General features: G+C 44.7%; 1 protein-coding gene across 7 annotated transcripts in view; it reads right to left on the reverse strand.

Annotated features, from left to right (window-relative positions):
* Nucleotides 1-22,243, reverse strand: part of GPAM (glycerol-3-phosphate acyltransferase, mitochondrial) — an 83,618-nt gene that overhangs the window by 47,338 nt on the left and 14,037 nt on the right. Inside the window, exons 1-2 of one of the 7 annotated variants that reach the window (XM_070780827.1) lie at nucleotides 19,949-20,181; nucleotides 12,165-12,309 (exon numbers count right to left, since the gene is read on the reverse strand). The exons of 4 other annotated variants lie outside the window; for them this stretch is intronic. Coding sequence is in view for 1 of the 3 variants with exons in the window: in XM_070780824.1 (XP_070636925.1) it covers nucleotides 9,429-9,465 (37 nt within the window). In the remaining 2 variants the exon portion in view is untranslated. Of the gene's footprint in view, nucleotides 1-9,428; nucleotides 9,537-12,164; nucleotides 12,310-19,948; nucleotides 20,182-22,243 lie in introns of those variants that run through there. 2 more of the 7 variants (XM_070780826.1, XM_070780824.1) reach the window with 2 other exon arrangements.

Genomic DNA, 22,243 nt, shown 5'->3' on the forward strand with positions numbered 1-22,243 from the left:
ATGGCTTCACAATAGACTAAGTTAAAAACTTCAAATAAGCCAGGTAGGAGGCAATCTAGCTTCTGGGAAAGTTGCCTTGGCAACTTCCTTCAAGCTTGGCAGAAGCCTTCAAGCCTCTGCTTGACAGAGCTTCTGCTTGATAGCCCACCCTGACCCAGGAAGGAAGGTGGGCAGAAACTAGGTAGGGTTCCAGGCTTTTGGTCACTAGCAAGGCCTCAGGCCCTGATGGCTCAGCAGGTAAAGAATCCTCCTGCAATGCAGGAGACACAGGAGATACAGGTTGGATCTTTGGGTTGGGAAGATCTGCACTACAGGAGACACAGGAGATGCGGGTGGGATCCCTGGGTTGGGAAGATCTCCTGGAGTAGGAAATGGCTACCCACTCCAGTATTCTTGCCTGAAAAATCCTATGGACAGAGGAGACCAGTGGGCTACAGTCCAAAGGGTCACAAAGAGTCAGACATGACTGAGTGACTATGGATGTTAGGGCCTCAGGGCAGGACACTGGTTCTAGAGTTGGAAGTGGGACACTGGATCAGTAACTGCTAGAACTGGGAAATTAAGGAATTAGCTTCCCAGTTACTTGTGTGTGTGTGTGTGTGTGTGTGTGTGTGTGTGTGTGTGTGTGTGTGTGTGTGTGTGTTTTCAGTTTATAACTGTTAGCTCATTCTTAAGAAAGGAAAATTATTTCTCCTTCTTCTAGGGGTGTAGCCAGGCTCTGTGGTTTAAGTCCCAAGGTTCTGTTGAAGGAGCCTAAGTCAGTGCCATTAGCAGTCTTTCTGTTCCTGAAAGAAGACAAAATCTGAAGGGACCTTTGCTTTCCCTGTGCAATCAAGCTAGATTGGGTGAGAGGGAGAGGTTGTCTTGAGTAGGAAGGGGTGGGGTGGGGAGAGTCCACGAGGCATGGACGCTGCAATGAAACTCCAAGAGCACCTGGTCACCTGTGACCAATATTAGATAAAGTAATGGGAAGGGCCTCTCCAAGTGAGGAGCAGCTACGTTGAGGCGAGGATGTGAGAAGCATGGGAAAGAAGACCAGAAAAGATCTTTCCAAGAAGAAGGGACTATACCTGCCAAAGCCCCAAAGGAAGACAGAGCTTGGCAGAGAGAACTGGACAAAAGCCAGTGCGGGTTGGAGGGAGTGAGGGAGAAGGTGGTGGAGGGAGGGGTTGGGAAGACGGAAGGGGCCAGATAGAGCAGGGCTTTTTAAGCCATTGTAAGAAGTTTGGAAAATCAGAAAGAAAGTGATGACGTGTCACAAATGTTGAGGAGGAATCCACATGCCCTTTACCCTATAAAGATTAGAGAAGAATGCATCAAAACAAACCCAGGTCTCAGGACTCAGACAGCCTGGAGAGAGAAATGAGCCTTGATTCAGGAGCTTTGGGGGAAGCAGAGGCCTGCCTGGTGCAAATTGGCCTCAGAGCATCTAGGTAAGAGGTAAGTCAGTACATTTTGTAAGCTGCCACTCACAAGGCAATTATTACATGCCAAGCACAGTTCTTAGTACTTCATAGGCATGATCGCAAGCAATTCTTTGTATTAGTCACAGTGCAGTATGGAAAAGAGCCCGTGCCAGACAGCCACTAGAGAACTTGAGTAGAGTTCTACTCAGACAGTTCTTAGAAGAACAGAAAGGACCAAAGGGAACGTGATCTTCTTAGCAATAGAAGATCACTACCTTCCCTGGGGCTGGAGGGACAAAGCCAGGTGCTAACAGAGCCAGGAACCAGAACCAACCAGGCAACAGCTGGGACCAAGGAGAGACAGGCCGCCCACGAAGAGCCGAAATCACACTGGACATGTCCCTAGAGAAAGAGGAGGCCACCCTCCCTGGCTTTAACCCCTTTCCGGCCTCCCATCACCTGCCAGTCCTCCTATTGGCTGAAGTAAACATCAAGGGAGTCTAAGGAATGAAGGTGCAGGGGTTACCTCCCCCACTCGCTCCCCAGCCCCTCCCCAGACAAGCAGTAGAGTCGAGGAGGGTGGCGACTGGATCTGAAAGCAAACAGGCAAATAAGGTGCCTGTCCTCCTGGCAGCCCCAAGAGCCAGGAACTATAAATCCCCATTTTCCATATGGGAAAACTGAGGCACAGGGAGAGGTAGATCTGGTATGTGGAAGAACCCCAATTTGAAATCAGTTGCCTCCAATTCTAGAGCGCAAATGTACGACTGATATGTTATTTAGTCAGTGTAGATGAGAGCTGGAGAGTTAGGACTGGGCCACCAGATCCCAGGTGTGAAAAGCATATCTTCATGTTAAACTGCACTCCATGAAGGAGCTGAGGATAGTGATACTCAGAGGGGGTTGAGTATCACTCAGCTGAGTAAAAACTGAGCTGCTGCCAGTCAGGATATCCCCAGTGGACTAACCCCGAGTCCTTCCAGCAGAATGTCTGAGAGTTATACCAGGACTTTGAAGACAGACCACCTAGGTTCCAGTCATGAAAGTGAAGTGAAAGTCACTCAGTCATGTCCAACTGTTTGTGACCCCCGTGGACTATACAGTCCCTGGAATTCTCCAGGCCAGAATACTGGAGTGGGTAGCCTTTCCCTTCTCCAGGGGATCATCCCAACCCAGGGATTAAACCCAGGTCTCCCACACTGCAGGCTGATTCTTTACCAGCTAAGCCACAAGGGAAGCCCAAGAATACTGGAATGGGTAGCCTATCCCTTCTCCAGCAGATCTTCCTGACCCAGGAATCAAACCAGGGTCTCCTGCATTGCAGGTGGATTCTTTACCAACTGAGCTACTAGGTTCCAGTCAGAGTTCTGCCATTTACCAGCTGTGCGACCCTGGGAAAGTTATTTAACCTCTCTGAGTCCCTATTCTCTCATTTAAAAAGTGGATTTGCTACATATGTACACCTATGGCTAATTCATGTTGATGCATGGCAGAAATGAAACCAATATTGTAAAGCAATTATCCTTCAATTCGAAATAAAGAAAAAATTTTTTAAAAGGTGGATTTGCTAACAAAACCTTACTTACTGGGTTCCTTTGAGGTAAAATGAAATAATGTATACAAATAATTAGCATATTGCCTGCCAAGTGGTGAGATTTACTAGATAGAGGGCAATGGCGCCCCACTCCAGTACTCTTGCCTGGAAAATCCCATGGACGGAGGAGCCTGGTAGGCTGCAGTCCATGGGGTCGCTAAGAGTCCGACACAACTGAGTGACTTCACTTTCACTTTTCACTTTCATGCATTGGAGAAGGAAATGGCAACCCACTCCAGTGTTCTTGCTTGGAGAATCCCGGGGACGGTGGAGCCTGATGGGCTGCTGTCTATGGGGTTGCACAGAGTTGGACACGACTGAAGCGACTTAGCAGCAGCAGCAGCAGCTATTATTATGATTGTTGTTAGTCTCCTCTTGCATAGACTCAAGAGACAAAAGAGATATCCTATTCCTTTGAGCTGAAATCCTGGCAAAGTATTTGTCCTGAAACCTTCCAAACTCATTTGAGCCATTAAGGTTACTTTGTTCGGGAGAGAATGTCATGGTATTGGTCAGGATGGGCTAGGTTGCAATTCAGTAACAAATGTCTCAGAGTCTTGCAACAAAGATTATCTACCTATGCTACATGGAAACTGTGGGTTATTACAAGGGCTTATAAGGTCACTGAGGGAGGCTCCAACTTGACACGTGCTTCCTTGATTGCTGAGGCTGGGACCAGAGAGTGTAGTGAGCCATGCAGTAGGTCTTAATTCACATCACTTCTGTTCCCATTTCATTAGATAAAGCATCATATGTAAGCAAGAGAGTGAAGAAGTGTAATCCCACCATGTGCCCAAAACAAGGTAACTAAACATTTATGAACAACCCTAGTGACTATCAGAACAACCTCAGTGAATCTTTTGATTGGGCTGGATAAAGCAAAGGCCCCAGTCTGGAATGAAAAGATTCAGGAGCCTCTAACAGGCCAGAACTACCCTATATGACATTATAAAAGTCTGTCTCTTTTGAGAAATGTTTTTGTTGTGGTAAAAGTCACACAACATAAAACTATTTTAACCATATTTAACACTACATTTCAGTGGCACTAAGTACATTCACAATGTTGTACAACTCTCACCATCATCCATCTCCCAAATTTTTCACTAAACCGAAGAGTTTCCTAAACTGAAACTCTGTCCCCATTAAACACAAAGTCCCCCTTCCCCCATCCCATCCCCCACTCCCCCACGCCAGTCCCTGGCATCTACCAATGTACCTTCTGACTTTATGGATTTGGCTATTCTAGGTACCTCATATAAGTGGAATCAAACAATATTTGTACCTACTGTGTATTAGAATGCAGTTTTTAGGTTGACTTAATGTATGCCCTACAATTAGGTTTCTTCTTCCCCCCTCTGCTACACAGTAGGTTCTCATTAGAAATCTATTTTATGCATAGCCATGTGTACATGCTTATCCCAGTCTCCCAATTTATCCCCCTTTTTTCCCTGTTGGTGTCCATACATTCTTTCTCTATATGTGTGTCTCTATTTCTGCTTTGCAAATAAGTTCACCTCTGCTATTTTTTCTAAAAGTTTGCCTTCGTTGTGCCTAGAATTGCACCTCTGAAGACATTATGTCTTTTAGGAAAACCTTTTCTTTCTAAATATTGCTTAAGACCACTTCTCTGAAAATCACTGTCGGTTGTTGGAACATATGATCCAAGATGGTTTGTGGAGCTGAGTTGCTGACTGAAAACAAAGCATCTTGTCTTCTGAAAGAGGGATCCTAGTGTGGGCTAGATTGTGCTTGCCCAGACTTACCGAGGACTTTTGTACTGTTGCATAACCTGCTGAGTAGTGTTGAGCAAGCTCAAGCTATGGGTGTAAGCCTTTTCTCAGCTTTCACAACCAACCCCATGTCCTGCTGGATTGCTTTCTACCTACCTGAGTATTTTTTCTTGGCATCTTTTGCTAGCTCAAGGCCCTCCTTCATTCTCATTTCACACTCTGTCCTTAGCAGACCAGGAACCTAGGAGTTGTTCTTAACTTCTTCCCACATTCAATCCAATACTAACATCTGACAATTTTACCTCAGCTTTCAAACTCATCTCCTTTTATCTTCCTCTCTACCTGAACCGTGTTGTTTGAGGACCTCACCATCTTCCCTGGAAGCATAACAGCTAACGACTAGGATGCCTCAGGTCTGCTTTCTACCCATCACCCTCCCAAACATGCCACACATCAGCCAGGATGAACATTTGAAAGTACAACACAGACAGTGTCAAACACCTCCATTTCTCTGCCTGATCCCCACTCCAACTGATGAAAATCTTTTCAATTATTCCTTTAGAACTGCCAGTGCCTGGCACATTCCATCCTTGTTAATCTCACCACCCTCATCTCTCTCCACCTGCCCTCTTTTTCTCTGACTTCAGTCACTGTGGCTTTCTTTTGGTTCCTAAGAAAAAGGGACTCTGCTCTCCCTTTGCACAAACTACCTTCTCTGCCAGCAGTGATCTCCCCCACAACTCTCTTTTTCCTCCCACTTATGCTTCATAACATAGTTCAAATCTCACCTCCTCATGAAAAGCTTTTTGACCCTCAGACTAAGGCAGGTCCCCTGTCATATGCTTCTTCTCCAGGGAACGTATCACAATTATAATGAACGTTAATTAATTGTAGAATTAGCCATATATAATTAGCCATCGTCTCTCCCTCTTAAATGTCTATCTTAACATCTCCCATCCCCTTCCTTTGTATCCCTAGCGCCTAATAGTGCCGTGTGCAAAACAGATGTTTAAGAATCTATTTGTTAAATGTCTAAATACAAGACACAATTAATTAACAATTAATAAAGGAGGTGTGAGTGGCTATTACACCTGTCAAGAGTCCTGGACAGATAGCTCCAGGGACAGAAGTATTCAAGGAGAGGTATATGAACCTAGAGTTTTAGGGGCTCAGGACTTACGTGTCTTGGGGAAGGCATGTACCCAATCTGATAGGAAGGTAGGAAGCAGATTTCCCATTCCTCTCCCACACCCACTTCCTGAGCCATAGTAGTGGGAACAATATAATGCAAGGGAGAACAGGGGCCCAGCTCCTCAGTGGTAACCAGCAACACAGTGGGAGGTGGCCCACCATGGATAAGAACGCCACGACCGAGAGCGAGGCGAAGCGCACAAGTGCCCTATAAACCTAAAGGAAGGAACTGGAAAACACTTAAAAGGGAAAGCTAGACATGGCTGGAGACAGACTTATTTTTATTTTCTTCTCCTAGAATCAGTCTTTGTCAAAAAGGAAAAAAAAAATCATGAAGAGGACAAGGAGAAACAAAACTGCTGCTGCTGCTGCTAAGTCGCTTCAGTCGTGTCCGACTCTTCACGACCCCAGAGACGGCAGCCCACCAGGCTCCCCCGTCCCTGGGATTCTCCAGGCAAGAACACTGGAGTGGGTTGCCATTTCCTTCTCCAATGCATGAACGGAAAAGTGAAAGTGAAGTCGCTCAGTCGTGTCCGACTCTTAGCGACCCCATGGACTGCAGCCCACCAGGCTCCTCCGTCCATGGGATTCTCCAGGCAAGAGTACTAGAGTGGGGTGCCATTGCCTTCTCCGGAAACAAAACTACTCTGCATTTTTTTCTTTTTTTCTAATGAGTTCAAAGTCAGCTAGCAACTTACTTATTAAATCTAATTAGAGGAAGGATCAATTGCAGTTTAACAAAGGCTCATTTTTAGAACATTTTTAAATAAATTTACTTTCATTACTTTTGGGGACATAGACGTTCTAAGATTTTCTTTTGGGAAAGTTATTCTCCTGTGTATTCTAAACATACTCCTTAAAACTATCTCTTTTAACTTACAGTTTTCCCAAAAGAAAATCTGTTCAAAGTAAAGAGTGTTATCAACCCAGTTGCCAGTGATCTAAATTACCTGATATAAAGTGAAACCCCAATAAGCATAATACAGTTGACTGTGGCTTTAACCTAATATATTCTGCTGGTCATCATCATATTATTCCATAAAATATTTGAAATTTGTTGCAAGGATGACCTTCAACATGAAGTAAGGAATTAAATAACAGGCTTTCTGTAATTGAGGGTCATAGGTTGAAATCCTCTCTCCACTTTGTCATTCTGCTGGCTTGGTGTGGGATTAAGTCTGACCCTTCACTCAATTAAGATGATTATACATCACCTGTTCCCATTGCATATTCAATTTTGCTTAGAAGATGGCAAAACATTTCCCCCTTTATGAAATTATGTCAAGTGATTTTTTCTCAGGGTCTCTGTTCTAGCCCTGTGTTCCTATCTTACCTCTGTATGTAAATTTAGCCCACATACATGAATTGTAGAATTCCTAGTAGCCACTAGAAGATATGGGTGGGATTAAACAAACCTTAATATCCACAATGTTGGTTTTCCTATAGATTATTTATACGTGATTTTCTTAGCGAACAGGCCATCTAAATTTCTAGGTCACCTTCTCATTAATTGTTGAATAAATATAATCTAGGCAAAGGGTGAATTATGTCTAAAGTCCCATCAACTGATCAACTCCTGGAATGAAAGAACTTTAGCCTCCCAAAGATAAGGCTTAGCTATCTTTAAGCTCTACAGGGCAATAGTATGCCTTACGTACACAGCAGAAATTTCTTAGTGATAATAATAGCTACAATAATAAAATTATCTACTTGCTCACTCACCACACTTTATAAACCATTGTGATTCAGCTAAATTCAAACTAAGTAGTCAGCTGGCTCTCCTCTTCACATGACCTGCAATCAGGTCATGACCTTCAATGACCTGTTTTTATTTATGAAACCAGAGCTGCCACCTTTAAAAATCCTGTCATTAATGAATTCTGGGCTTCATGGTTACAACATGGCCACTATTCAGACACATCCAAAATGATACTTATTCTGAACTATTAATTACAGCTGGACAAACTATATTATCCAGAACAATGAAGGGTCTTGGGATGCTGAATATAAAACTTAATGTATGGTTTTAATCTCTGCGTGCTTCATTTCCCTCATCTGTAAAATGAGACCAATAATTGTGCAGGCTTTATAGAGTTACTCTGAGGAATAAAAGTTAAAATCCATACGGCTCTAGGACGATGTCTGTGAGAACTATATAATGTTTGCAGTCATGATAAATATTCCCAGGAAAATGTGCGGGTCCTCTAAAAGGAAGGCTGCATTTGATCCAGTTATCAATCCCACTTGCTTTCACAGATCATGCTTGATAAATGTGATCTTTGAGAATCACCGGCTTCCCCAGCTCCAACTCAACAAATTTTCCTTTTCCACTTACAAAAGTTCTAGAATTTTCCTTTGAAACTCACACTATAGATTGAGTCAGTAAAGTCTTTAAAGCAGTAGTTTGTAACTTCTTGGAATCAGGGAAACCTTTGAGAGTCTAATGAAACTCTAGACTTTCTCCTTTTAAAAAAATGTATATGTAAAAAGTTTCTATTCCATTTCAGGGGGTTCGTGACCCCCATCCGTGATCATTTATGGACCCCAGATTTTAAGAATCAGTGTTTGAAAGCATAGCTTGGAAGAGAGCCACCTTCGTATCTTGCTCTTTTAACAATGTCTGAAACCAAATGAGACAGAAACACATACTCGCACATTGTAAAGGAAGTATTAATTACTGTTAGCCAGGAGCGAAGAGGGTCAATAAATAAAGGGTTTTGATGAGGATAAAGATGACAAAGGAGGAGGAGAATGAAGAAGAGAACATGAGAGGGAGGAGGAGTCACCCCAAGTGAATCAAGGTTGATAAACTAAATGCACATTTTTATGTGTAAGTGAGCCACATAAGCAGCAGGGCTTTGAACTGGCAAATACTGTATGACTGTTATTATTGGCAACTCAAGGCAGTTTATCTGATTGTATCACAGCTTTCTTTTCAACCCCAAACAGGTACAATATTATCACTAGGATTCTTCACCCCTGTTCCTTGGCTCACATACAAAAGAAATGCTAATTATGGGAACTGAGCTATGAATTTTGAGTGACCCTAGGGACCAAATGATTATCTGGATGTCTTAAGTTGTGGGAAATTTGTTAGGAGGTTTTAAAATTACATTAACTGTTTTTTACCTTAAGTGCTCCACCTGGAGAAGCATTCAAGTCTCCTGATAAAGAATGATTTCAAAGAGGTAATAGCATTGGCCAGAAGACCTTTGGGGTGAGTCAAAGGCACTGTAAGGAGAAAAGCCCAAGCAAGGCAGGTGTGCCCAGCTGGGGTGGTGTGATGTGTTTGCCACTCTGATTCCAGCTCACTAGGCCCCCTACTCTTCTCCTGTTTCTAACAGTGATGAATGCCGAAACCAAAAAGGAAGAATAATATATTTACAACAAAGGTCACATAACAAGGCCAAGGACTCGGTTACATTTCTGCCCCATTACGATCTTAGATTGCATCCATTCCTCTAAAAGCCATCTTCCCAGGGTCTCCAAGCAATGACATATTCTTACCTGCGCTGACTTCTGCTCCTTCATCTTCTACCATCATCACCCCCTGCTTACTGTGCCCCAGTCCCCAAGGCCATCACTTTGTTCTTGGACCATCCCAAGCTCACCTCTGGCTCAGGGCTTCTGTATTTATTGTCTCGGCCAGGAACATTCCTTCTCTAGATATTTGCATGGCTGACTCATTCTTACATTTAGGTCTCAGCTCAGGTAGCAACTGAGCTGACTCTGTCCCCTGCCTTCATACTATCCTGTTTTATTTAAAGCACTCGTCACTAGCTGGAAATAACCTCTTGATTTGTTTTCTTCATATTGTCTGTCTTCCCCACTAGAATGTAAGCTCCATGAGGGTGGGGATCATCTATGCCTTGGTCACAGCTGCAGCAGCCGAGGCTTAATGCAGAGAAAGCACTAGACATGTATCTGTTGGCCAAAGGAATGAATGATCATCATAATAGCGACATTTATTGAGCCCTTGCTCTGTGCCAGGCACAGAGCTGCAACTTTTTATAAATACTATCTCACTGAAGTCTCACAGCTACTCTCCAAGGTGAGTCTTTCTTATCCCCATGGTACAGATTAGGTATCAGAGAGGTGATGAGGCTTTTCCAATGTCAAAGTGAGTGAGTAACTAAGACCTGATTTGAACCAAGGTGTATTTAACTCCAACGCAGACACTCTAAATTAGGACTCAGTAGGCTTTTTTTTTTTTTTCTGTAAAGGGTCAGATCATAAATATTTAAGGCTTTGCAGGGTCTCTGTCACAACTACTTGACTCTGTTGTAGAAAACAAGCATGACAAGACATAAACAAAAGGATGTGGCAGCGTGCCAGCACAACTTTGTTTACAAGCGGGGGAAGGGTTTGGCCTCCAATTTACAGACCCCTCCTTTAAGTCATAATTCTAGCTATGCTTTCCTAGAAGGGGATTAAACAAAAGAGGAGGAGGGGAGTCCAAGAAAAACATCACAATGTGTGCTCATCAAATAAGAAAGACAGCAAGTGAATTAACTAAGTTTAAAAAGGCAAAATAGACAATGAAATTCTGGTGGGAGTTATGACTCTCCTGATTCAACTTTTCAACTGAATTAAAACCATCACTGAAGATAACAGGAGAGTTTGATGCAGACAGGGAAGCCTGGTGTGCTGCGTCCATGGGGTCGCAGAATCAGACATGACTGAGCAGCTGACCCACAACAAGGTATTCTGTTTGAACCACGGTCCTATTTTATTGTAATGACAGGTTATCTCACCTGCCAACATGCGAACAGACCCACATAACCTCCATCCCAGCAGGCCCAAGGTAGGCAAGATTGAAGGACAAAGTAAGCCAAGGCATTCTGATTGCTAAAACTCTTCCTCTCTCCACCACCAAGCCTGAAAACTTCAGTCTTTTCTTCCCAAGCAAATGTCTGAGTTCACTGGCAAGAGGTGAAAGATGTGACTCACAGGTCGCAGCCAACCCAGAGACACCTCTTGAAGCCTCGTTGAGGAAGTGAACATATGGGTTGCCCAGCTGTTTAATCAGAGTGGCTCTGGAGACTGAATATCAGCATTAAAGCAAAAGATCAGCTCTCCAGAACCTTGAGCCTGGGTTGAAAGGTAAGAGCTGAACTTTGGGAAGGTGGGAGGCAGGAACAAGGTGGTTTCTGTAGTGCTTAGCTGGTGTGTGAGCAAAGGCTGGTGTGGGCTGGAGCCGTGGAGGACAAGGCCTCCTCACTGCACAGCTTTTCTCTCGGGCAGCCCTAAGGCATTAGAAACACGGTAGATAAAAATTCTTATTTCTATCTTACGCTGAAGAAAGAATCCCTCTGGAAACAACATATGATTCTTATCTTAGACCAGTAGGTGAATTTTCCTCAGTCTGTATGCAATTTTCTAAATATGGGCTTTAAATGTTTGAAGAATGACAAAGATTCAAACCTTAGTCAGACTCCTGAACCTTCTCTTCTCCAAGGCCTGCATGTGTGCTTTCTTATAAAATCCAATTCTCATAAGAATGCTGCTGAGTCAGTTTAACCAGAGTCCCCACCTTTGACATCTGATTAGGTTCCTTATCCTCTGCCATCACCCCCAGGTGACATCTGACACCTTAGACTTTCAGCAAAGAATCCTATGAGGTCAGTCCACCCAGAACCCCCCTCATCCATGATGTTTCCTCTTGGCAATTTTCTACCCACTGATCCCCAACCTGCTCCTTAGCTATAAATCCCCACTTGCCCAGGCTGTACTTGGAATTAAGCCCAGTCTCTCTCCCCTACTGCAAAATCCCATTACAGTGGTCCCCATATTTATCACAGTGGTCTTGAGTAAAGCCTGCCTTGTCACCTTGAACAAGTGCTGTTGAGTACGTTTTTTTTTTTCTTCTAACACAGAAAGGCAGCTCCAGCATGGTAGAACCAGCATCTGAAGGGGAATCTAGAGATGCAAGATCTGCATTAACAAGCAATGATGTCCTGGGTACCTCTTCCTACTCTCTTTCTTTTTCTGAGCCTATTTTCTTATCAGTAACATAGCAAGTCAATTTCATACCTTTTCATCCACGTTTTTGTTGTCTGTTTAACATCTACTATATGTATTGTTATTAATAGTCATATTTAATTTCCTTTCTACTATTATAAAAATTGATTTCTATCAAATACTTGGTATTTACCAGAATTGTGCCATATGTTTTCCATATGTTCTTATAGTTAATTCTCACAACATCCCTATGAGAAGGAACCCTTCTGATTGCAGACTCACCAGTATGACAGCTCAGGTTCAGGACGGTAACATAAATTGCCCAAGATCAACTGGAGAGTAAGTGGCAGAGTTGGAATTTGAGCATGAACCTTTTTTCTTTGGGAATTGCACTGTCTTCATGAGCCCTGGCGCCCCTGGTCAGGGTCTAAATGGAGAGGAAAAATGCAGATTCAAACTCTCTTACCTAACTTTTTATTACTACACCACAATTTCTCTCGCTGGGTCAGTCTACAAAAGCCCAGGGTGTTTTTCCTGGAGAGATAGTGCTGGACCTGCCAGGGATGTTCAGTGCATGGTCTTTGCCCTTTGAGACACTTAAACCCCAGGAGAGATGATAAAACCCATGACTTTATCCATGCCCCAGGAGTCCTGATAACCCACAAAGTGAGGGTTCTCTCATCCTCAATTCCTTATAGTCATTTTTGTGCTAAACCAACAGCAAGCAATGGCATCTGCAAATCTCCGGATACTGGAGAAATCTTTTCTCTCTGCTAAGGAGAGGCAGTCCCTTTATGGATGGACCAAGTCAACAGTCTAGTGATACAAGCCCTCCTTGAAACAAACAGTTAGAGATTTATTTTTTGAAATGGCATATCCATATTGGCTTGACAGGGAGGAGTTGCAGGCACGTGGTAGGATAAGAGCAGATTCCCAGAAACAGAAGAGCAAGGCTGGCAAAGTTACTGCTTTGTGCAGAGCTGGCGCTTGGGGCGGGGGAGAGAACCAAGGAATGATTTTAATTATTGAATGTCTACTATGATCTACGTGCTTTTATATACACTAAGCATTAGGTCCTCACAATAATGTATAACGTTTCTATTTTACAGATGAGGCTAGCAAGATAGACAATGGGAATTTGCTGTATGACTCAGGGAACTCAAACAGGGGCTCTATAACAACCTAGAGGGGTGGCATGGGGAGGGAGATGGGGGGGGGGGTTCAAGAAGGAGGGGACATATGTATATCTATGGCTGATTCATGTTGATGTTTGGCAGAAACCAACAAAATTCTATAAAGCAATTATCTTTCACTTAAAAAATAAATATTTTTTAAAAAGAACATCGTTTCAATAAAAACTAACAACAACAAAAACAAAAAAAACCCAAATAGGACTTCTAGCTCTTTTTTTTTTTTTAATCTTTACCTCAGTGCCTGTGTAGACACTTTCCTACTCTAATTCAGATTTTCATGAAGCAAATGGCAGTAGAACATCAGTATATTTAGGCTGTAAAAACTAATACAGTACAGAACATACAGTCAGAGCTCAATAAAATAGGATGAATTAACAACTCCTAATGTGGTTTCTCAAACTTAGATGTCATCTGATCCAATAGTTCCCCACTGAGGATATTTGGAAATATCTGGAGACACTTCTTGTTGACACAAAACAGTGGAGGTGTACTACAGGTATCCAGTGACTAGGATGCAATGCACAGGAAGTCCACAAAAAAATGATGACCTTTAACGTCAATAGTGCCAAGGTTGAGACATTCTAATCCAACCAAACGTGTTTCACTAGGACACCATGACCCAGATATGAAGAGACTTGTCCAGGGCCATACATCAACAGCTGGTTGGTGACAATCCCCTGGAACCTTCTACAATTGTTTCTTGCCAGACCTCAAGGCTAACCAGCCAGAAGGCTGCCTATGGTAAGAGAGATGGGTTCAGTGGGAAGGAAAGGTCATGTTGGCATAATGGCCCAGGTAAACCAAACATAATCACACCAGTTCAAAAGGACCACAACTCTTCAGTCTGGGCCATCCCCTGAATAAGCAGCAAGGAAGGTTCTGGAACTAGGAGACCAGAACTCAGAACAGAGTATTCACCTGGAAGCCTTTACTGCTCACCAGCTTCATCTTCCCACTCCTTCCTTTCCTTAGGGTTCCAAACCAAACACAACCATCAAGTCAAAAAAAAATTGTTTTTTTCTTTTAATAATTAAATAGGCAAGTTAAAAATATTAATGATTAAGTGGTCATATTAGGTCAAGTAGAAATTGCCAAAAACTGAGTCTCTCTAAAACATATTAGTCATTTGCATTGTCATTGTCACCATCAACAATTTTTTGACCTCTTATGTGTTAAGAGACATGCTGGGACCCAGGGGAGAGATGGGCAGAAGGAGAAGAGGGTCTCCACCAAAAACACACAGAAGTCATATCCTTGACCCCAAAACGCACTAAGTCCAAATGTGAGGGTCTCCTTTGCGAATGCCAGCACAGAGCAAAGCCCACATTGCAAAATAGGTCAAACAAAGCACTTCTTACAGCTAACTAGCTAGACCTTGTATGAGTCACTCATTTTAAACACCTTTTAACACAAACATTCAACTTTAGCCCAAGAATTTGGACTTTACCACCTTGTATAATATTACTGGGATTTGGTTTGCCTGGTGGACATTTTCTTCTATCCATCAAGCTTCGGGGGGGATTTTCAATGCCCTAGTAATACCTGGAATGGCAGGGTAAGCAAGTGCAATATGAGACTTCATCTAACCAGAGCAGATGCTTGCACCCCAAGGCCCTCTAACCTAAGAATGTAGACAGAGGGCAGAGGCAACTGTGAGCTAGAGTACCAGCATCTTTTCCAGTCAGTCTCTAAGCTGCATCTCCGTGGAAGATGGGGATCTCAGTTAACACAATTCTGCAAGATCAACTTTTATCTTGAAATTTTAATGAAAAATTAAACATCCTGATAACAGTGAGTACTAATGGCTTTTATTTCCATTGCAACTGCTTTCTGAGATGGATAATTCCCTTTTAGATTTTCATGAGTTTGACCCAGAAATTGGATATTCAAGGCATTAAACATACAGGAGCCTGGGCTGCCAAGAAAACAGTAGAGTCTATTTAAGGATTGGGCTGCCACAGGCAGCTAAGTGTCTTGAGAAAGTGAGTGGAATTTGAATACAGCAGCTCGGCCACTCTGCTGCAGACTGGAAAATCAGATACTAAGACAGACGCCCCAGGGGCTCCTGCTTGGGTTTGGACATAGGTGCTAATTTCAGTGATGAGCAGCTTTTTGGGCAGTGATTCCCAAGCCTTGAACTATTGCTTTTTTATTCAGCCCAGTCAAAACATTCAAATTCAACTCAGCAGAAATTGACAGTCTACAAACATCATCATGTAATAAAAGAAAAGAATGTTTTAACAGCCCAACAAGCAGGACGACAGCTTCTCAGAACAATGGGAAATTTCTAAAATTGAATATCCATGGCCATCTTAAAGAGCTGCTACTGTGTCCTCAGTTCTTATGTCACCATAGACTAGAAAAACCTCAAAGACCAGCACCTATCTTCAGTCTGGAGTCTGGGTACTGTGAGCAGCCACTGGAGTTGTGTGAAGAATTAGGCTTGAGACTCAGCTTAAACAGAGAAGATATTCCAGGGCAAGGATAGGGAGCAGTGAGGGGGTGAAAATGGGGGGACAGCAGTTTCCCTGAGAATAAGCTGCTCTGCTCTATGGAGGCACTCTGCACACTGTAAGGCCACGGTACGTTGCTTGCTTAATTACCCATCTCTTCCATTGGGCTTTGAGTTCCTTGAGAGCAGTGTCTGTGCCTTGTTGCCCCGAGTCACAGAGCTAATTAGATGTGGTTGTGTGGCAAGGGGGCACTGGAAGGAGCAATGGCAAAGCACAAGGGACACAGCGTGCTGCTCCAAGGACCCATATGATCTGAGGATTTGGAGGGCACATTTTCTATTATCTAATTATGCATGCAGTTTCTGCCTGCTGGAGTGAAAGGGGCTCCACCTCCATCCTACCTGGCAGACTCATCCTGAGTATCAGCCCACAAGATAATTAAAATGTGCCCAGAGGAGCTTGGTGGGGGTCAGGATTGCTGCTGCTCGGGGCAGGTGCCAGGGGACCACTGAGCGATGGCTCAGGTCGCATCCCTTGATCCCTGAAGCTGTTTGGGCAGGAGCAGGGCTACAAGTGGGAGCAGCCAGCCTCCTGCCCACTTGCTGCTCGATCCTCCTGTTGCCCTACTGCCAAGACTGAGAAGCGTTCTCAGTTCCAAGGTTTACACTTTTCCCAGGCCCTTGTTCCTCATAGTCACATTCTGGAATTGACTCAAAGGAAAACGCCACTGACGCTGTTACCAGGAGCTCCCAGGGTGAAGCTCCACAACAAGCTCCCCTTCCCTGCAGAGAAGGTCAAGCCCACAGGGAAATGGATGTTGCTTTCTTTCAAGACTCATTTTGGGTGTTTTGTTTGGTTTGGTTTGGTTTGGTCAACCTGATTTCTGGCAGGACGCTGAAGCCCAATAGACAGAGCCAACCTCAGCTGAACTTCCTGCCAGCCCCACTGGCCACTGGATGGAAGCCAGATGCAACACCCAGCAAATGAGCTGAGAGAAGGGGAGGATAGGATGGGGAGACAGCACAGGAGCCCAGGAGTGATGATTGAGCGTTTTCATTAGCTGACTCAGTGTGACACCAGGAGCCCCGTCAAACATCTGAAATATTGCTCAGCGGCTGAAGAACTAGGTTCCACGTTGATGGGATTAGCGATGGTGTGGGTTCTGGGAACTGAATGCTGAAGCTGAGTTTCCCATTGCAAACATCCTGCCATTTTCCTCTTTTGACCTGTTGGGGAGAACTGACCTCAGGGTACCACTTGCTATTTAAAGTCTTATTGGAAATGGTCTTGTCTAGTGTATTATTTACGGGATGGCATCTCTTTTCCTTTCTCAACATCCAGTCTTCTGTGACTCTCCCACCAAACAGGGTCTGAAATTCTGAATCCAGGTGAAAACAGTTACGTGCCTTAAGATATCAATCCTGCTGCCTGCTACCTATTGCCATGCCTGCTCACTTCAGCCATCACTGGCTAGAACACTGATGGCCCTGGGAGGTCCTACGAAGCCTTGTTGTGACCAGCAAGCAACAGGTGGGAGTTGGCTAGCAGACATGAAAGCAGATAAGGGAGAGGGAATGGGCAGAGAATTGATTTGTTTCTGAAGGTCATGGGCACAAGGTCCCCAGTGGGAAGGTGGAGAAGAATTGAAGATGTTGACACTGTTCTTTCAGGAACCTGAGACTGACCATTTCCTTTCATCACTCTTTGCAGGCTCAGGCTTCCCGTCACCTCCCGGAACTTCTGGCTTTGTCTGGAAAAAATGCTAACCAGCTCCTTTACAAGAGCTGTCACTGAAGCCCCGGCCAGAGGGCTCACAAAAGACACTGTGTGCAGTGGGAAGGGAACGTGGTGCTCCTGGGAGGCTGAGTGGGTGGGGAAGGGGGGCAGTCTGAGTGCACTGCTAGGCAGCCGGAGATGATGATGCGCCCGCCCCGAAACACTCGCCCCTCCCCTGCCGCTCTCCTCCCAGCCTGTCCATGCTTGGCATTTCACCTCCAGAGATGACCGCCCCGGGTGGGTTAATCATCCAGGATGGAGGTGTAGGAACCTGGGGGAGGAAGACACAGAGAACCTGTTTTCTGCACCTCCAGTCACCCCTGCCATCCCTGGGAAGGGATTAGGGATTTTCAGCTGATAGAAACAATCCCAGGGGAGAGAGGATACTGGACTCCAGCGACCAGCCAGCTCTTCCTCTATCCTCCTGGAGTTTGCGCCCGCCCCTCTCCAGCAGAGGAGGCAGCCAGGTAGAAAAGCACTGGACAGGGAGTCAGGAGGCCCCTGTTTCATCTGCCTCAATCCTGCTGCAGGTCAAGGAATCGTCAAACACCAGAGAGCAGCAACTCAGTCAGGAATCATTCAGCTCATCAAAGAGGACTTTCTCAACTAGCTCTCCACCCTCGTCTGAATCAAGTCCTTTGTTCTTGTTTCTCATCACAAATGGGAATGACCTATTTATTTATGTGATTGTTTTGTTCGTTTGTTTACCACCTCTCATCCCCCATCCTGTTGAACTGTAACCTCCCTGAGGGCAGGGAGCTTTCTCTGCCTCATTCTCCACTACATCCCAATGCCCCTCACACAGTAGACACACACTGCTATTTATTGAAAGCAGAGTCTCTATTACCAAGGTAACCCCATGAAAGAAGTCTTAGAACCCTTTTACAGATGAGGAAACAGGGGCTTAGACAATTTAAACAGTAAGTGGAAAAGGCAAACATCAGCCGTGGATCTGAATGGCCCTTCCCCCATGCTCTACTACCTTTGTAACAAAAATTACCAGATGACCAGACAAGGGAGATACCCTTAAGCTGTGGGCATTGGCTTAGGCTTATCAGGCTGTGATGCTGTAGGACCAGACGCCCAATATGGCTGGAAAAGAGGAGGCGGGAGGAGGGAGAGGGGTCTCTTGAGAACAGAGAGCAGCTCAAATTCAGTGTCCCCAGGTTGGTGCCTGGTCTCGCCACGTCAGGTGCTAGATCAGGATCAGGAGCCATAAGTCTGTGCACTGGGCTCACCCTCTACCTCTTCACATTTCCCTGAAAATTATGAAGCGGAAGCAGGATTCACTTTGATGAACTTCTCAGACCAATGACTCTGAACAGTCTCAAGAAATCCAGCGGGCTCAGTAGAGAAAACTCCCTGGGAACCACCCAATGTCAGCAGGAAGAACAAACTCCCATCCTGTGGGGCAGCTTTATGGGACTAAGCCCTGATACCCTCCCACAGCAACTAACAGCAGGGACAACCTGGATACCAACACCTGAGAATTAAGACAACACAGATGGAAACATCTGGAGATTAAGACAGCCACGGAGACAGGAGAAGGGCAATGCACTCGGCATGGCTATTTCTTCATCTAAAGTGCATAGGGAAAAATCAGTTTTAAGAATAACCATTTACTATTCATCATTTAGTTGCTAAGACATATCTGACTCTTTTGTGACCCCCATGGACTGTAGCCAGCCAGGCTTCTCTGTTCATGGGATTTCCCAGGCAAGAATACTGGAGTGGGTTGCCATTTCCTTCCCCAAGAGGTCTTCCTGATCCCATATCAGGATTGAACCCATATCTCCTGCATTGCAGGTGGATTCATTACCACTGAGCCACCTACCATAAAAGGCTTCTTTTCCACTTAATGCCAAAATAAGGTTTTTTGTGTGTTTTTTTTTTTTTGCATCACATCCCCCCTCCTCAGCCACCTCCAGATAAACCTAATAATTAGACAAGACAGAATCCATCCTTTCGTCTCTCTTTCATCTTCACTCCAAGAATGGTTGGTTACGTCCCTCCTCACACCACAAGGAGCCCTGCTTCCATCCGTAGCAAGGAAGTTCTTTGACATCAAGCTCTGTCTGTCTATCTCAAGCTCGAAACACACCACTGAGGTGGGACTATGATGAGGGCAAGAATGGACAAAGCACATCAAACACAGATCCCAGACAAAGTGGGAAACAAATTCTCCTAAACAAGGAACTCAGTCCACTCTTCCTTCTCTGATGCCAATATCACAAGGATCGGTACCACCAAGAAACACTTCTGAAGATCAGATGTGACAATGTTTCAAGCTGAAGCAAATGGATTTCTCAGCAGTGAGCCAGGGAGGAGGATGACAAAGAGACCAAGGGAGCAGCTAGACCTGGAAGGATTTCATGGGGATAGCAGCACGCAGCCCTAATGGCGGCGCATTACCTACCATTGCACTCACACCTCTACAGGTGCAAACATCTCATGCCTTGGCTCTGCCTTTCCATAGAATTCAAGATCCTGACATCTCTTTCCTTCTACTTCCTTCTTCCACGTCCTCTGCCTTTCCCGGGCAGTTCTCCACCCCAGCCCTGCCCCAGCCCTCCCACCCCAGCCCCATTTCCTAAGAAATCAGAATCCCCTCCCCACCCTACCCCCAATTTTTTTGTTTAAATACCTGTATCCTTGACTCTGTGCTGATTGAGGAATTACTTCCAAACAGCTGATGAGCAAAGCCGATGGAGATTCTGAAGAAGACTGCCCCAGTCTGAGTGGGGAATGAAAGAAAATCTCCTCTGGGTGCTTGTTTGTATGGCTAGAAATGGAAGGACTTTGGGTGCTCAGTAGTAACCTTGGAAAAAAAAAAAATCCCCAGGCAGCAACAAACTCTCCCAACACAGTTGTCAAACACTACAGGAGGAGGAAGCCCCCTTTGATCAAATAATAACCAGCCAGAGATAAGGCCTGCTAGGCCGAGCCCAGCCGGCCAATCACATACTCCCTTCCCACTGCAAGGACAAACAGACCCAGGCTTCTCACTCATCCCGGAGTGAGTTTCAGGGCTTGTGATAATTTAATGATGCTGCCACGGGTGTCTTCTGGACTTTGCCTGGCCGGGCTTTCTGACTAGGAAGTGAAGCTCGCAACTCAGGAACCTCACTCTCACGGGAGGCACCCGGCCAAGGGGCTGCAGCTGAGGACCCCGCGTGATCACGTGACACCCGGCTTCCCACGCTGGCGCTCCCACCTCACCGGCGAGAGTCCTCGCTGCAGCTGGGGTCAGCAGGGGGTGAACATATTTGACTCATTGACTGTGACCCAAAGAGGTGGTGGGGACCCCTGTGACTCACCCTCGTGTGTTTGAGATGCTTCACAGGCATTTCTTAGGGGTCCTTTGTTAGCAGTGACTTTGAGCTTTTCTCCATCCTCCAGCCTTCCCAGTCACCCTCCCCTTCCAATACTATCATTGCTCCCTTAGGCCACAGAGGTATAGATAGAGAGAGGGTGGGTTCTGGAAACTTAACAGGCCTTGGAGTGAGTAATGGCCCTCCAGCTCTTTTCCAGGTCACTATGAGGTTCTTACAGGCCCTGAGGAGATGTAACAAACCCTTCAGTAGTACTGTTATATTAGAGATTAATATCTAAAGGAACCTAAGGAGCACCCTCTTTGGCTTTTTTGTGTTTTTATTTTTTGATCTGGACCAGTTTTGAAAAGTTTTTATTGAATTTGTTACAGTATTGTTTCCGTTGTATGTTTTGGTTTTTTGACAGCAAGGGAGGTTGGATCTTAGCTCCTCCACCAGGGATTGAACTCGTACCTCCTGCATTGGAAGGCAAAGTCCTAACCACTGGACTATCAGGGAAGTCCCAAGCACCCTTTTGTTAGTAACATTTAGCATCACTACAAACAAAGCCAGTAGAGGTGATGGAATTCCAGTTGAGCTCTTTCACATCCTGAAAAATGATGCTGTGAAAGTGCTGCCCTCAATATGCCAGCAAATTTGGAAAACTCAGCAGTGGCCACAGGACTGGAAAAGGTCAGTTTTCATTCCAATCCCAAAGAAAGGCAATGCCAAAGAATGCTCAAACTACCGCACAACTGCACTCATCTCACACGCTAGTAAAGTAATGCTCAACATTCTCCAAGCCAGGCTTCAGCAATATGTGAACTGTGAACTTGCTGACGTTCAAGCTGGTTTTAGAAAAGGCAGAGGAACCAGAGATCAAATTGCCAACATCTGCTGGATCATGGAAAAAGCAAGAGAGTTCCAGAAAAACATCTATTTCTGCTTTATTGACTATGCCAAAGCCCTTGACTGTGTGGATCACAATAAACTGTGGAAAATTCTGAAAGAGATGGGAATACCAGACCACCTGATCTGCCTTTTGAGAAATCTATATGCAGGTGAGGAAGCAACAGTTAGAACTGGACATGGAACAACAGACTGGTTCCAAATTGGAAAAGGAGTACGTCAAGGCTGTATATTGTCACCCTGCTTATTTAACTTACATGCAGAGTACATCATGAGAAACGCTGGACTGGAAGAAACACAAGCTGGAATCAAGATTGCTGGGAGAAATATCAATAACCTCAGATGTGCAGATGACACCACCCTTACGGCAGAAAGTGAAGAGGAACTCAAAAGCCTCTTGATGAAAGTGAAAATGGAGAGTGAAAAAGTTGGCTTAAAGCTCAACATTCAGAAAACGAAGATCATGGCATCCAGTCCCATCACTTCATGGGAAATAGATGGGGAAACAGTGGAAACAGTGTCAGACTTTATTTTTCTGGGCTCCAAAATCACTGCAGATGGTGACTGCAGCCATGAAATTAAAAGACGCTTACTCCTTGGAAGGAAAGTTATGACCAACCTAGATAGCATATTCAAAAGCAGAGACATTACTTTGCCAAGAAAGGTTCGTCTAGTCAAGGCTATGGTTTTTCCTGTGGTCACGTATGGATGTGAGAATT

The sequence above is a fragment of the Bos indicus genome, chromosome 26 (assembly GCF_029378745.1).
Source record: "Bos indicus isolate NIAB-ARS_2022 breed Sahiwal x Tharparkar chromosome 26, NIAB-ARS_B.indTharparkar_mat_pri_1.0, whole genome shotgun sequence".
Taxonomy (NCBI): Eukaryota; Metazoa; Chordata; class Mammalia; order Artiodactyla; family Bovidae; genus Bos; species Bos indicus.